Here is a 13,754-nt window from a genome sequence, read left to right on the forward strand (position 1 = left end):
ACAATTAAGACTCCACACACCCCAGGAACTTGGGAATCGGTGAGAGGGGGATGGAGCTGTCCAGCAGAGGGTGAGAGTATTCTCAGATGTTAACAGTGATGGGCCTGGGCACTCAAAATTCTCCAGTCTTTAGACCCAGAGTATTATTGTTAAGAAAACATGCGATACAATGGCTTCCTTCTAAAAATGACACTGTCAGGTCTTCGATGGCGGACTGAGCGACGAGAAGCAACTGCCGGCACCGGTTCATTTCAGAGTTTTATTGTGTTGCACTGAAGGAACAGCAGGCGGTTACACAGTTCTCCCGTTCATCTTCGAAAAGCTAAAGTACCTGCAAATTCTTAAGACTATCTTGACCACTGGATTAACAGTAAGCGGAATATAACCAATTTCTTAGTAAGTAATGTCTTACAAATAAAAACACATTTAAAATAGCTTTAAATGCATTCTTTACAGGTAATTCAGCATGTTTATATCACTTATGCTTAAGAATTAAAGCAAGTATATTACTCTGATGGGAATGAGGGAAATCCCTCTCTCATGCAGTATATAGGGATAATATTCAAGTCAACAGAAAGAAATCCCACTCTTCTTATTGTTGTGTCCATATATAATCATCTACAGTGATAAGTGAGGAAACCTACAATGTTTCCATCAGTCAGATATACATTTCAATTCACCAGAAGCACCTCATATCTACAGCTAATTTATATTTAGATGGCATTTCGATAAAACCAAAATGAGCCCCACAAGTCCTCTAAACAAAGCTTCCAATGGACCGAGGGCAGTAAGCAATGAATGCATTCACTCGGAGGGTTATGGCTGTTCCTTAAGAGTGCAAGTTCAACCTGTCAACACCAGAGGTAATCATTTTATATTAATTTATACGTAATTCCATTTAAATTCTTTATCCAAGTAGAACATATGAAAACAGTCTTTCCACAAGCAAAAAATGTGGAAACATTTAAAAAATAAGAAGTCATTTTTTTAAAGGAACTGATCAGATTCCATAGGCTACTCTTGGAAACAGGACCTGCTGGATAGAATCCCTTCATTGGTGGCGTTTTGCATGCACTTAACTGGACCAATTCTTCTGTGTTGTTCTAAGAGCTCACCAAAACATAGATCATGCTGAAACGAAGAGAGAAGTTGTTAAGTCAATGCCCCTCATCTAGCCGCTCTATATAGCCAGCTCCTACAGCGTATCACAGCACCACAGAAAAGACCATTGAGAATGTGACTTTAATCTGCGTGGACTTTTGCCTATGCCCCCTATTTCCTTTCTAACTTTAGCAAGCAGAAGAGTGCAGCTGAACACTCAGTGAGGACCAGCACTCAGAGCAGCAAGCCAAACACCACCCTCTGAGCACCAGCTGATCACGGGAGGGAGCATCTCTGGAGAGCTGGCCAGCACCACGGCTCTTAGGCCCTTCACTGGCCGGATCTCACTCAGCTCTGCAAGCCGTCTCAGGAGGCTGGTACTGTTTCTGGTCCCATTTTAAACAAAGGAATGGTCAAAGGATGAATGTTCCAATTAGAGCCCGAAGCAACAGAAATGGGGACAGCAAAAAGGTATACAACCCCCCTTGGGCGGGGCAGTAAATATGTAACTTAGGCTCACAAGGTACCAAGGGCAGTTCCCATCAACATACAAAGGCACTGGGAGGAGCCAGTGGGGGTTGGGGAACATGACCAAAACATAGCATATGAACTTCTCAGAAAATAAATAAAAGCATTTAAAAAAGAAAGAGACACACGGGAGCGGGGAGGTGTTGCAAAATGCACATTCTTATCTCCAAAAAACCTAGGAGCTGAGCACATGTGGACAATTTTAAGAGCAAAACCCTCATGCTGACATGTCCTTGTGAACCTTTGCCACAACTATGCATCTCCAATGCAACTATTTATGCATGATTTCTCTTTCTGCAAGTAAATTTTAAGTGCCCACTACAATCGAGCAGTATCCAGATGTTAGCTTAAAGAATTTGGAAACATGAAAATCAGCAAGAAATTGAACAACAGATGGAATTTCACCATTCAGAACCTAGTCACAGCTGGAGATGGTGCAGCCTTAAAGGTGAGGGTCACAACCAAAAACACAGAACTATTCACTATGCTTCATCTCCAGGTGCACAAAAGACAACCTCCATACAAACTTCGTTTGTCCTTTTCTATGATGGATGGTACGAATGTGAATAGAAGCTTAACAGATAATACATGTAAATTAATAAAAGATTAATTATTTCAACTTAAAATAGCTAATTTTTTATATTTATTATTTTATGTGGTTGTCTTGCCTGCATGTTTGTGCACTACATGAACAGTTCCTGCACAGGCCAGAAGAGGGCATAAGAGGGCATAAAATCCCCTGGACCTGGAGTTACAGACGGCAAGGAACCTCAACCTGGGTGCTGGAGATCAAGTGGACCCTCTGCAAACAGCTGCCAGGACTCTGAACTGCTGAGCCACCTCTCCAGCCCCAGTAGAACTAATTTTTTAAAAATAACTGAAAATTAAAAGGAAAACCTCTGCAGCGTGCTTACACAAAGAAAAAAAATTTACTACACTTCACAGTGCATGATTCTAATTCGTTGTTTTGATTTGTTTGAGATAGGGTACTCTGAAGCAAAACCTGACAGAAGTACAAAATTGGTCCGGGCTATCTTCAAACTCCTGGGACTTCCTGACTTGACCCTGAGCAGTCTTTTTCTAGCATTAATGCACACTCATTTGAATATACTTTTCAGCTGCTGTTCTCATGAGACCCTTCTCATGTAAACCCTCAAGCACAATTTTCTTGCCTCCAATTCTTGGTGCTGGTATTACAGACATGCAACTGCTTGCTCATCTGCTTTTAGTTACTATATCTAAAACACTGGCTCACAACTGCTGCAGTTTTTCCCCATATGGGGATCTGGCAACACCAAGAAAAATCTATCATGACTGGGAGGAGTTGGAGCATGACTAGAATCTTTATGGGTAAAGGTCAGAGGTGCTGCTAAACACCCACAATCTGTAAAACAGTGTCCAGCAATAAACAATGGTCCCGGACCACTTATAGTAGAGAAGCTGAGAAAGCCTTAGAGGAAGAATGAGAGCACCACACCGTGACACTGGATGCTCTCAGTCATCTTATTCAGATCAAGCAAGCCAAACAATCAAGGGCAGGACACACAGTTTATAAAAACAACAAGCTGAGAAGTTGGACACTATCTGGAAAGATGGTAAGGCCATTTACAGTGTATCTAAACATTAACTCAAAATATGATGTGCCAACACGTTTACAAACTTTTGCAACCCTACCCTCTCCATACCACTGCATCATGGGAAAGAGGACTGTTCTCTGCCAACAGTATTTCTACAAGGAGGAAGCAGCACCCTGATGAGCTTCCTGCCTTTGGCTTCATGCTGCTGGCTGGGCAGACATATGCTGGGGGGGATGAGGGGGAGGCAGCCTGCCATTACTTTCCTCCATTTAAAACAAGGTGTTGAGACCATAAAGTCTGTGTGCAGGTAGGCACAAAGCCTAATCACATTTCCACTTCACATTTCCAACTTACCCGTATAGGTAGTAAAAAAAGGCTAGAAGGTAAAAAGCTAGTTTGCACCATCCTTCCTTCTGACAGTAGGCGAGAATGTCTGCATTCATGATGGTCGTTGGGTCATAGAGTCCGGGGCCGCTCATCACTGGTCTACTCATATACCTGAAACAGACGCAGCTGTTAGCACGTGGGAGGGTAACGCCCTTCAGGTGGGGAGGGTTTCCTCGCCAGCATTGCTACAGGGAGTTACGTTCCAGACACTGGGCACACCTTTGCTTACTTTTACCATCTTAATCTTAAAACTAAAGACCCTAAATAGGAACGAACAGCTATAGAAATCACATCCTGTCTCTTGGATTTCAGAAATCCGATAAAAACAGGAAGGTGTAAAGGAACAGCAGGCGTTTACTCTCTTCTTTTCCTAAAATCAACTTCTCCTTTATGTGTCTGTATGTGGTCTGCAAGTGTGCACGTGCAGCATGCGTATGCGGTGCCCAGAGGCCAGCAAAGGGCACCAGGTCCTCTGAACCCAGAGACCCAGGCAGTGTGAGCCACTGTGGGTGCTGGGAACCGAACCCAGCTCTCCCACAAGAGCAGCTGGTGCTCCCCCTGCTGAACCCTCCTCCCAGGCCCAGGTGTTTTAACTCTATGTAAACACAGTCTACACTCCCAGGAGCAGGGCCTTCCAGCCTCTCCAAGCGTTACATCGGCCACACTTGCTCTGCATCCCTTCTCTTTCCACCTCTAATCACAAGTACAGTTTCTGAAATTGTTCACTCAGTTACAGACATGATAGCACTTCACACCAAAACAGTCTTCAACGTATTTCCTAAAAGTGAGAGATGGGATTCTGACATGCCCATTTAAAATAAAGCTTTCAACTTATGGGGAAGGGGAGAAATAACTGTATTTGGGTCAGACATTAACTATGGAAACCTATGTAATCTGGTTCTCATCTACAAAATAGCTAACTGCCTTAAAAATCATAAAGTAAACATTTAAAAGACACATGTACATTTTGACTTAGATGAAGCTTAACACTGGCAAAACTAAGCTAAGGTGACAGTGGCTAAACGTCTGGGGTAATGACTTGATACTGGGCTCAGAAAATGTTCTGAGGGCTAGAATGTTATTTCTTCATCTGTGTAAATTCACACATACATACATGTATGAAAACTCATTTAGTTGTACACAACAGATGTGTGTGCTACTGTGTCTAAGGGCCCCTGAGGAAGAGTGAAGCAAGCACTGGCTAAGGGTTCCCTGCTACTGATCTGTGCTGGGTCAGTGCTAACTGTCAGTCCTCATGCAGACACACAGCACCCGGGACGACCGCGGCAACCACAGCAAAGTTACACTCTAATTAGGGAAACAGTTAAGTGTATTTAAATATTACCTCCAAATATGGTATGCCAAAAGGGGCATATTGAGACCCAGTGTAAGCCACTCTGCTGCACAAAGAAACATGACACAGAAGAAAGCATGGATGAGGTACTCTGGCAGTACAAGCTGGAAGAAAAACATAAGCCATTATCACTCTGCCTGGCTTGACAGCTGCTCATCTGGAAAGCAAGTGGCAACCAAGTTTCCATTTTAAAAAATCACCTTTCTTAGAACAGAAAATCAAAGATGCTACTAAGTGTTATCTCCATATATGGCTTTTTACCAAAAGCGTGATTATAAGCAAACTGGTCAGCAGATAAGAAGCTTTCATTAGAATAGCAAGATGAGAAACTTAAAACTCAAATTCTTAGAGCAGAAGTTAAATTGAAATTACCACCCAGATTATTCAATTACTTATAAATCAAGTAGAATGCTTTTATTTCCATCATTCAGCAATAACACAAAATGAAATAACCTGAGCACATGCAACAAGGTAATAAAATCCATAAAACAAACTCCCACTTACAAGTTGATGAGTGTTTTTAAGCCTTTAACAAAACTAAGAATGCTACATGTACAAAGTCACATCACTTTCCCACAAGTTGTTCAATGGAAAGCCAACCAGCCAACATGTCAGCACATGGGAGGAACACTGAGGCACACAATGCAAGAGACACACTTTCTGCAATGTAGGAGGGAAAAGACGCAATTCTGAACCATGAAAGAAACTGCCAAGTTTCGGAGTTCCCATTATAACATAGCCTTTGGGTTCTTCTATGCCTGCCTATCCACAAACACTACATGGCAGAAGACCAGTAGAACCTCAAAACTCAAAAAGAAAATAAGCCCCCTGTAGTAAAGAAAAATTAATTCAAGTGACATACATGCTTTTTATAAAATGATGAAGACTTGATGATTTGTTTTAAATCATTTTTTAATCCTAAATGGTTCGTTCTAATCTGATGAGTTGTTAAATAAAATATCAAAACTATCTGAAGCCAATTCTAGCCAAAACCCCTAAGTAACAGCTGCAAAGCCCAATTTACCAACTGGCCTCACACCAGGTCAAAACTGTGTGAATCGGGTCCTCCCTGAGAGTAAGCCATGGCTGCAGAAGAAGTCAAATCACCCTGCATGCCTGAGCCCATCTTCTAATGCTCCCGAACTACTTTTCCAGCTGAAAGCCATACGGCCAACTAACTCTGACCAGCTCTGGACGTCAGACCCACACACTCTAGCCAAGCATTCACCCACTGGGCCGGAACCCAGCCCGGCATAAACTCTGTAATGAGCACGGTTTTAAACAAAATCCTAGTAGAGCCAACTAAGTCACTAACCAGATATTTTTTACAAATTTAAGCAACATTATACGTAACTAAGATAAGCTCCACATGCATATATATACACACACATAGATAAATGACACAGACATAAGTGATTCTACTTAAGGCCAAAGTTCTATCAACAAGAAAATGTGCAAAGGACATCTGAGAAGCCTAGTAACTACAATGGGGGAAAACATGCAGGGCGCACTCCCCTGGAGCTCCCTTCACAACTCCAGGTTAAATGACGGCCCAGGGCGCTGCTCTGCGCGCTGTGAAGGCCTGACACCTAACAGAAGTAATTGCTTTGCGACTGCACTTAGACCGAGGTGAGTGACGGACTGCAGAATCACACAGCCCATCTGAGTGGACGGACTGCAGAGTCACACAGCCCATCGCTCTTAAACCTGTCCTCAGAGCACTACCAACAGGCCCTGCGGCCTCTGTCCCTCCAGTAAGAGTCAAACTGTACTGCTGCTCCTCAGAAATGTCCAGAGACATTCACTATGTACTTCTCACGAAAATGAGAGTGCTTTTCTTCTTTCTTCCTTTCCCCCCACCCCCCATGTTGCCTTGGCTGTCCTGGAACTTGCTCTATAGGCTAAAGAACTCAGAGATCCACCTGCCTCTGCCTCCCAAGTGCTGATATCAAAGACACGTGCCATCACTACCCAGCACCGTCCTGGAACTTTGCTCTGTAGACCAGACTGTCCTTGAACTCACAGAGATTCTCCTGCCTCTGCCTCTGAAGTGCTTAGATTGAGGTGTGCAGCCTCACTAAAAATCAAACTTTACAGTCTGTGACCACAAAACTCATTCTATTTACAACCAGAAAATAACACAAAACCTAGTATCCCTAAAAATTACCTCATGCAAACATGATTGAAATGATTATTTCTGAAACATGAAAAACTATATGTATTCTCTTGTTAAGTTTACATTTTTAAAAATCATATTTGTCTTCCCCCATACTTTGGCAGAACTTGTAAAAACAAACTGAAATAGGGAAAACTGTCAGATGCACTGCTGTTCAGCCAATTATCGGCACCCTATCCCAAACTGCAGCTCACAAGCCTAGAACAATGGCCTCTCCTCCAGGAGCTGCAGGTGTCTCAAGCACACATCTTTTCTCAGTATGAATTTCTTTCCATTGAGAAAAGACAGAAATCACACCCTATATGCTCTAGGACATTTGTCCCTCTTAAAGATAAATAAGTTAAGAAAACACAGTTTGAACATCCAAAGTTAGGCTGTCTAGCTTATAACTGTGGCCTCTGCCTTCACCTCTCTGACATTAGCCTTCGTCGGAGTACCTGGACTTCTTAAAGCAACTAACTGTCCTACTCATGAGAAGAACTACTCTCCTACCTGAACGAAAGCTCCAAGGCAAATGCTTCTGTGCAGAGCCTGGCACCCAGGGACGTGCTCATTTGATTCTAGCTATACATCTCGAAAACAAACCGCCAAAGAACCCAAAATACTACTAACAAACCATAAGATCCCAGCTTCCTGACTTCTTGACAACTGGTTTTAACAGCTGAAGCAAAGGTGCTCTACAACACACACCTGGTTCTTTCCAACCACAAAGCATCTTCTCATGCCTAACCTCCTAAGCAGGGATTCCAGAAACTGAACTATGTGACTGTTCCTTCACGGAGTCTTGCTGTAAGTTCTCCACACAAAGCGGAGGCCACTCACCACTCACACTGACCTGGGAAACGGCATAAAGTAACAATTGGCTTTTGAGGGCTTTTCCAAGTCAGAGCCTGAGACTATGACTGCACTGGATTCCTCACTGTCCTCAGCAGCTTTGTGTATATACTTTCTACTTACCTGTTGCTTTACCACAAGTAACTCCTTAGCTTCCGACCAGTCAGGCAAAATCAAACCTACAGACTAGAGAAGAATCCTTCAGGTGCCAAATATGTATCTAGAATCAACCCAAAACCACAACGGAGCCACATTATCAATAAATCTATCCTGGGACAACATAAGACAGACCTGTTGTGGAAATCTGAGGTAAACACAGTATACTGAGAAGAACCATGCAGACACTTGGATACAAACTGCTACAGAACTGTGGCATCTTGAGACCAAAAGCATCCCCACAAACAAGATTTCACGATCCAACACAAAGCTGAAACAAACGTCTCTCAAGAGCAGCGGTGTGAGCCCATTTACTCCACACATAACCAGAGGTGAAACTGGATACGGCAGCTAAGGCCACACTACAGACCATGCGTCCAAGTCTCCACTATTAATGTCATTTTATATTGACCAACTTTCAAACACTGTGCTAAATAATTTAATGTAGATGTGCCTATGGCTATAACATTAAAAAAAAATGCATAAGCATTTAACAGCTTTCCCTACTTGACTGGGCCAGCAAGCAAACATTTGCATAGAATGTGAAGTTTCATGAAATCATAATCCTCGACAGGCGCATGAACAAGCACACTGAGCAGAACAATACAGATACAAATGCCCTAGCCCTCCCCACGAAATGATGTGGCATTAAAACATTCAACTAAAAAGCAGTACACACCTTTAGTGCAATTTTGACTCTTTTAATCTTTTTGACCTTTTCAACTGTCTTTGGCCGACAATGTAAAAAGCAGATTGGAAGAATGTTAGTATGACAGCTGACAAGATCACCGGCAGATTAATAACAGAACAGTCAAGTATGACAGGAAAAAGTACTTTTTATTCTGCCTACTTCAAAACATTCAAACGTATCATGCTACCAAGAACACTGGCCATTTTCAAGTTATATCAAGTTAGAAGCAAATAAGTTTTTAAAATCTAAAGATAAATGCTATGTCATAACTTACAGGATTCAGGGTGTTACACTGGTCTATAGGGTTCTTGTAATCAGTCTTCAACTCATCAAATGCTATGATCTAAAATAAAATTAGAACAGTTAGGACCACTCACTTTGACAGAAAGCAGCAACAAGCCTGCCCCAGCCATCAAAACACCACTGAATAAGACAAAAGTGTAACATTTCAACAACAATTTACACGGTAAACTTAATGTGCTAAAAGGAACAAGAATCGGATTAAAGACTAAAAGCCCAAAAACAAACAAATAAATAAAACTACATAAAAAAGACTGAAAGCCCACGCTGACCTTAACTTCAGTTTACCCAATGCTTCCAGTTAGGTTGCTTTCTCTATGGGCCATGAGCTTTTCCCACCCACATGGCTGCTGATGTAGCTTTCCTCATCCTGAACCACTCCTTCTGTCTGAATCTCCGCTTTCATATCCCCGCCAGTACGCCATCTCCCACTCTGGAATACTGTATTTGCATGCATGTCTGTCTGCCCCAGTGGACTGCCTGAGCCTCGGGGAGAAAGACCATTTTTAATTATCTGTGCAACCTTCTCCCTTGGCACAGTGCTCTGGGACTCTAGAATGGACGCAAACAATTCAATTTATTCCCAAACACCCACACTGCTAAAGCATTTTTTTTTTTTTTTTTTTTTTTTTTGCCCATGCTTCTAGGAGAACACAGTTTTAAACCTCGGTGTCTCAATGCCTTTACACAGATCTTCAAAGTTAAAATGCAGAGACAAAGCTGGAGGTGCATACCACCTGGCGGCACTAAGGCGGGCGTCAGAAGTCGGAGCAGAAGGGCGTGTGGGCAGCTGCCTCGGCCGGAGCCACGGGCACGCCTACGTCTCCTTAAGACTCGCTACGGTACTCCCCACGATCATCACTGACCCAGAGGCACACGCTTCTAGCTCTCACTATGCTCACTTCCCAGCTACAGTTCTTAGTTTCAGAAGAGCAGAGGTTTTTCTTAATCTCTAGATGTGTTTACCCTAACTTTCTGTAATGGAAACTAACTCAACAGGAATAGAAGAAAAAAATAACTTCTGGCCTCCAAGGAGACCAGGAGTTTGGGAGGAGGTGGATCATGGGAGGAGCTGGAGAAAGGAAAGGGAATGGACGGAAGTGACATAATTGCATTTTAATCTAAAAAAATACTAAAAAGTTTATTACTTAAAAAAACTAACATAAAAAAAAAAACCTAACATTTAAAAAATAGAAGTCCCCCTGCTCATTCAGAGACCATGCTGGCCACCAGAACTCGGGTATCTGGTGCTAGTTAGAGAGCTGAAGCTATGGGAAAATGCCCGAGGAATCCATCAAGAGCAGAAATGGGGCCTCAAAGCAGGTGTGGAGTCAACAAGACCAATTATGTTACCTTTTCATGTGCTGAAAAGGAACTTTACAGATGCTTACAGCTGACACATGAAGGCGGAAGAGAAGACACTAGGGCACAATAGAAATCCCCCAGTTTCGATGTGACCTTTAAGCATTTCATTCTATGTTTCTAGGATTACAAAAATAAAATCATCTCATGTTTAAAAAAAAGATTTAAAAATACAATATTCATGGCAGCAAAGATTTCATTATGTTCATTACTATGGCCCAGGGTCTAAAATATTAATGGGCAGCACATTACTGAATGGAAGGAAGCTTAAAAAAAAAAAAGACAAAACGCCAGGCTAAAATTTTTATTTTTTAAAGAGTTATTTATTTATTTATTTGTACAATATTCTGCCTGCATGTACACCTGCATGCCAGAAGAAGGCACCAGATCTCATTATAGATGGTTGTGAGCCACCATGTGGTGGCTGGGAATTGAACTCAGGACCTGTTGAAGAACAGCCAGTGCTCTTAACCTCTCTGAGCCATCTCTGCAGCCCCCAGGCTAAAATTTTTAAATGTACAGAATTCAAGAAAAGGGATTTCCTTCGTCACTGATTTCCAACACAAGAAATGTTAAAAGTACAAATATGGCTGGGTGGTGGTGGTGGTGGCTTTTAGTCCCAGCACCGGGGAGGCAGAGGCGGGCAGATCTCTGTGAGTTCAGTGCCAGCCTGCTCTACAGCCAAAACTGTCTCGAAAAAAAAAAAAGTATAAACCTGTAGTTTGGAGAAACAGGCTTTAATCGGTTGTGAATATTTACAGCCAGCTACATCACAATGTCTGGGATACATTCTCAAGTACTTTAGTAACAGAAGTTCAAAACAAGGGCCGTAACTGCAACAATCAAATTAACCGTAAATTAACATAAAACTGTTTGAAGACCGGACTGCATACAGCCAAATCATCCTGTCACCACCTCCCTGGTGCTGGGACCACAGTACACACCACATGCAAGCAAACTAACTCTTACCACTAGACAGATGTCTTCCTGTTGGTTTCTAGGTATCTTTTGAGTAAACTGCTGAATGGGCTTCTAATAATGTACACTAGGCATACACTTGAAATTTTTTCCAAAAAAGTACAGTAAGTATCCAGACTACGGCATCCCTGGGCCTAACAGCTCTCCACTGATCTGTGGCACATTTCTTTTTAAGTCTATAACAAGACTTAAAGTTACCCATTTCGCCTAGACTCATTCCTTTCTAATGAAATTACCCGTTTTTTAAATTGCGAAGTTGTTTTTTTTTTTAAACCAAAACACAGAATGTGGAAAATGTGGGGAAAGCGCCAAGCTCTCTATGAATCTCCACCTTCCCAGACGACATCTGTAAATGGAGCAAATGACTTCAAGCGACATGTACAGATGGAAAGGAGCCAGACACTAGCTTCAGGAGAAGCCACTTCGAGGCCAGCTCGCATTCCTAAGCTATCTTCCTGTTCTCCACCAAGGGGAAGAAGATATTCCAGTTTTTGGTTACTACTAAAGAGCGCTCTGAAGCAGCAGTTCTGTCTGAGGCAGTGAACAGGCTACGCCGGCATCCCCCACTCCACAAGCAGGCAGGCTCTAAAACAAGTGCAACCACAGTTTAGGAAAAGGAGAGGGCCCGTGGTATCACCCTCCTTCGGAGCCTTCTGCAACGTTACCGCTGCCATTTAATCACGCACTCGATGGTGATGGAACCTGACTTAGTATTTACATCCGGTTGAGCCCGCCCCGTCATTCAAATTATACCATTATTCCAGAAAGTGCCGGGAGGGCGAAACAAATGAGCTCAACTTTTAAGGCTTGCTGATCTCCAGAGAGCTCCCTCCGTGCTAGGCGGTGGAGACACTCAAATTCTCTTATCTCGGACAGAACTGTCGCCAAGGACACGGCGCAGTCGGAATACACGTCTACCCTGCAACGATGTGAGGGGCTGAAAGTTTCTGAGGATTTTCCGAATAAGACTGAAACTCCACCTACTAAACGAAGCAGCCTGACCACAGAGGTGGCTCGGAAGGCTGCCTCCTGCAAAGCCCTCCCGGCCAAGCAGGACTTCAGGGGAAGCCCGGAGTGGTCCAGGCCCTCGGAGGTCTAGAGAAGCGCCACCGCGCGCTGCGAGGCGGAGCTGGGAATGTGGCTGAAGTAGCTCAGCTCATCTCGGCCGTGCTCCGGGGAAGCCCTAAAAGGCGACCTGCGATTCCAGGATGAAAATTCGGAGAACTTCACGCCCGGAGCCGCCGCTCGCTGCGCCCTGGGCATCCTCCCCGCCGAGGGAGGGACGCGTCAGCCCGTCCGCGCGGACCGCGCCCTGCAGGCGGACGGCGGAGCGTGGCCCGGGCCTGCAGCCGGCAGCCCACGCCGGGCCCCGCGCCGCAGGCCCCGGACCCCGTCCCGGCGCGCGGCCCCGCGCCCGGCCCCGGCCCCGCGCGAGCCAGCCGCCGGGCCCGCGCGGCCGCGGCCTGGAGCTGCAAGAGGCCGCGCCGCCGCCCGCCCTCCTCCCCGGGCCCGGCTACTCACGTGCCAGATGGCGAAGAAGATGAGCGCGGCGGTGAGCAGCAGCGCCAGCATGTAGCAGAAGGCCGCGAACGTGAACGCCATGGCCGGGGAGGAGCTGCCGGGCGCGCCGGGGCCAGCGGAGAAAGGCGGCGCACGGCCCTCTGGGTAAAACCATTCACTTCCCCCGGCCCGGCCGCCCCCGCCGCCTCGGCCTCCTCCCGGCGCGCCTGCGCACAGGCCGCCCGCGCGAGCGCCCCCTCCCGGTCGGAGTCTGCGTGGCACTTCTGCCGTCTGCCCAGTTGAGTTAGTTGTTCTGTAGTTGGTTCTTTGAGTAGTCATTAAATGAACGCCTAGTTTGTTCCAGAGACTATTCTTCTGCCTGAAAATCAGAAATAAATAAAAAGTACCTGTGTTGAGAGGGTTTAATCTAATGCCAGAAAGTGTTATAACCCTGTAAAGCGGTACCAGTGCATACTGTGAAACGTCAAAAAAAAAAAAAAAAAAAAAAAAAGGAGGGGGGGCACCATCCCTCCTCGAGGCTAACCTGAGGCTTACAGGAAAAGTTCAGGCAAAGAGAAGAAGCGCTGGCAGTAAGGAAAATGGTTCGAATCAGCAAAGACAGGGATGGAGAAGGGAAAAAAAAAGCTTGTGTCCGGGGTGTAAGCAGCAATAGATCTGTTAATGGAAGTTGCGTGAAAAACCAGTGAGAGGTCATTCCATAGATATGAAAATATACTCAGGCCAGGAGCTCAGGTTTACACCCGGACCCCCGGCTTTTCAAACCTTGTTGCTTATCGCAAGATTTCAAAG

The 13,754-nt window shown here is 44.5% G+C and overlaps 1 protein-coding gene across 2 annotated transcripts; it reads right to left on the reverse strand.

The window, feature by feature from the left end:
- Positions 1 to 240: 240 nt before the first annotated feature.
- Cnih1 (cornichon family AMPA receptor auxiliary protein 1) lies at positions 241 to 13,301 on the reverse strand. Of its 2 annotated transcripts, XM_060390680.1 has the most exons (6): positions 12,966 to 13,301; positions 9,079 to 9,147; positions 8,793 to 8,840; positions 4,939 to 5,051; positions 3,561 to 3,704; positions 241 to 1,131 (listed from the first exon to the last, which is right to left on the reverse strand). In XM_060390680.1, the coding sequence occupies exons 1-6, from the start codon at positions 13,281 to 13,283 to the stop codon at positions 1,104 to 1,106; spliced, it is 720 nt and encodes a 239-aa protein (XP_060246663.1). In that variant the 5' UTR covers positions 13,284 to 13,301; the 3' UTR covers positions 241 to 1,103. The 2 variants fall into 2 exon arrangements, with proteins under 2 accessions (XP_060246663.1, XP_021496948.1); XM_021641273.2 differs by lacking the exon at positions 8,793 to 8,840 and having other exon boundaries at positions 12,966 to 13,179.
- Positions 13,302 to 13,754: the final 453 nt, after the last annotated feature.

Source organism: Meriones unguiculatus, chromosome 9, assembly GCF_030254825.1.
Source record: "Meriones unguiculatus strain TT.TT164.6M chromosome 9, Bangor_MerUng_6.1, whole genome shotgun sequence".
NCBI lineage: Eukaryota > Metazoa > Chordata > Mammalia > Rodentia > Muridae > Meriones > Meriones unguiculatus.

Excerpts from the sequence above, each read along its gene's own strand:
- Cnih1 (XM_060390680.1), bottom strand. The coding sequence starts at position 13,283 with ATGACTACTCAAAGAACCAACTACAGAACAACTAACTCAACTGGGCAG. Across the intron at positions 5,052-8,792 it reads GAGTCAAAATTGCACTAAAG|CTTGTACTGCCAGAGTACCT; the intron begins GTGTGTACTGCT and ends TTTTTCTTCCAG. Across the intron at positions 3,705-4,938 it reads TTGGCATACCATATTTGGAG|GTATATGAGTAGACCAGTGA; the intron begins GTAATATTTAAA and ends CGTCTGTTTCAG.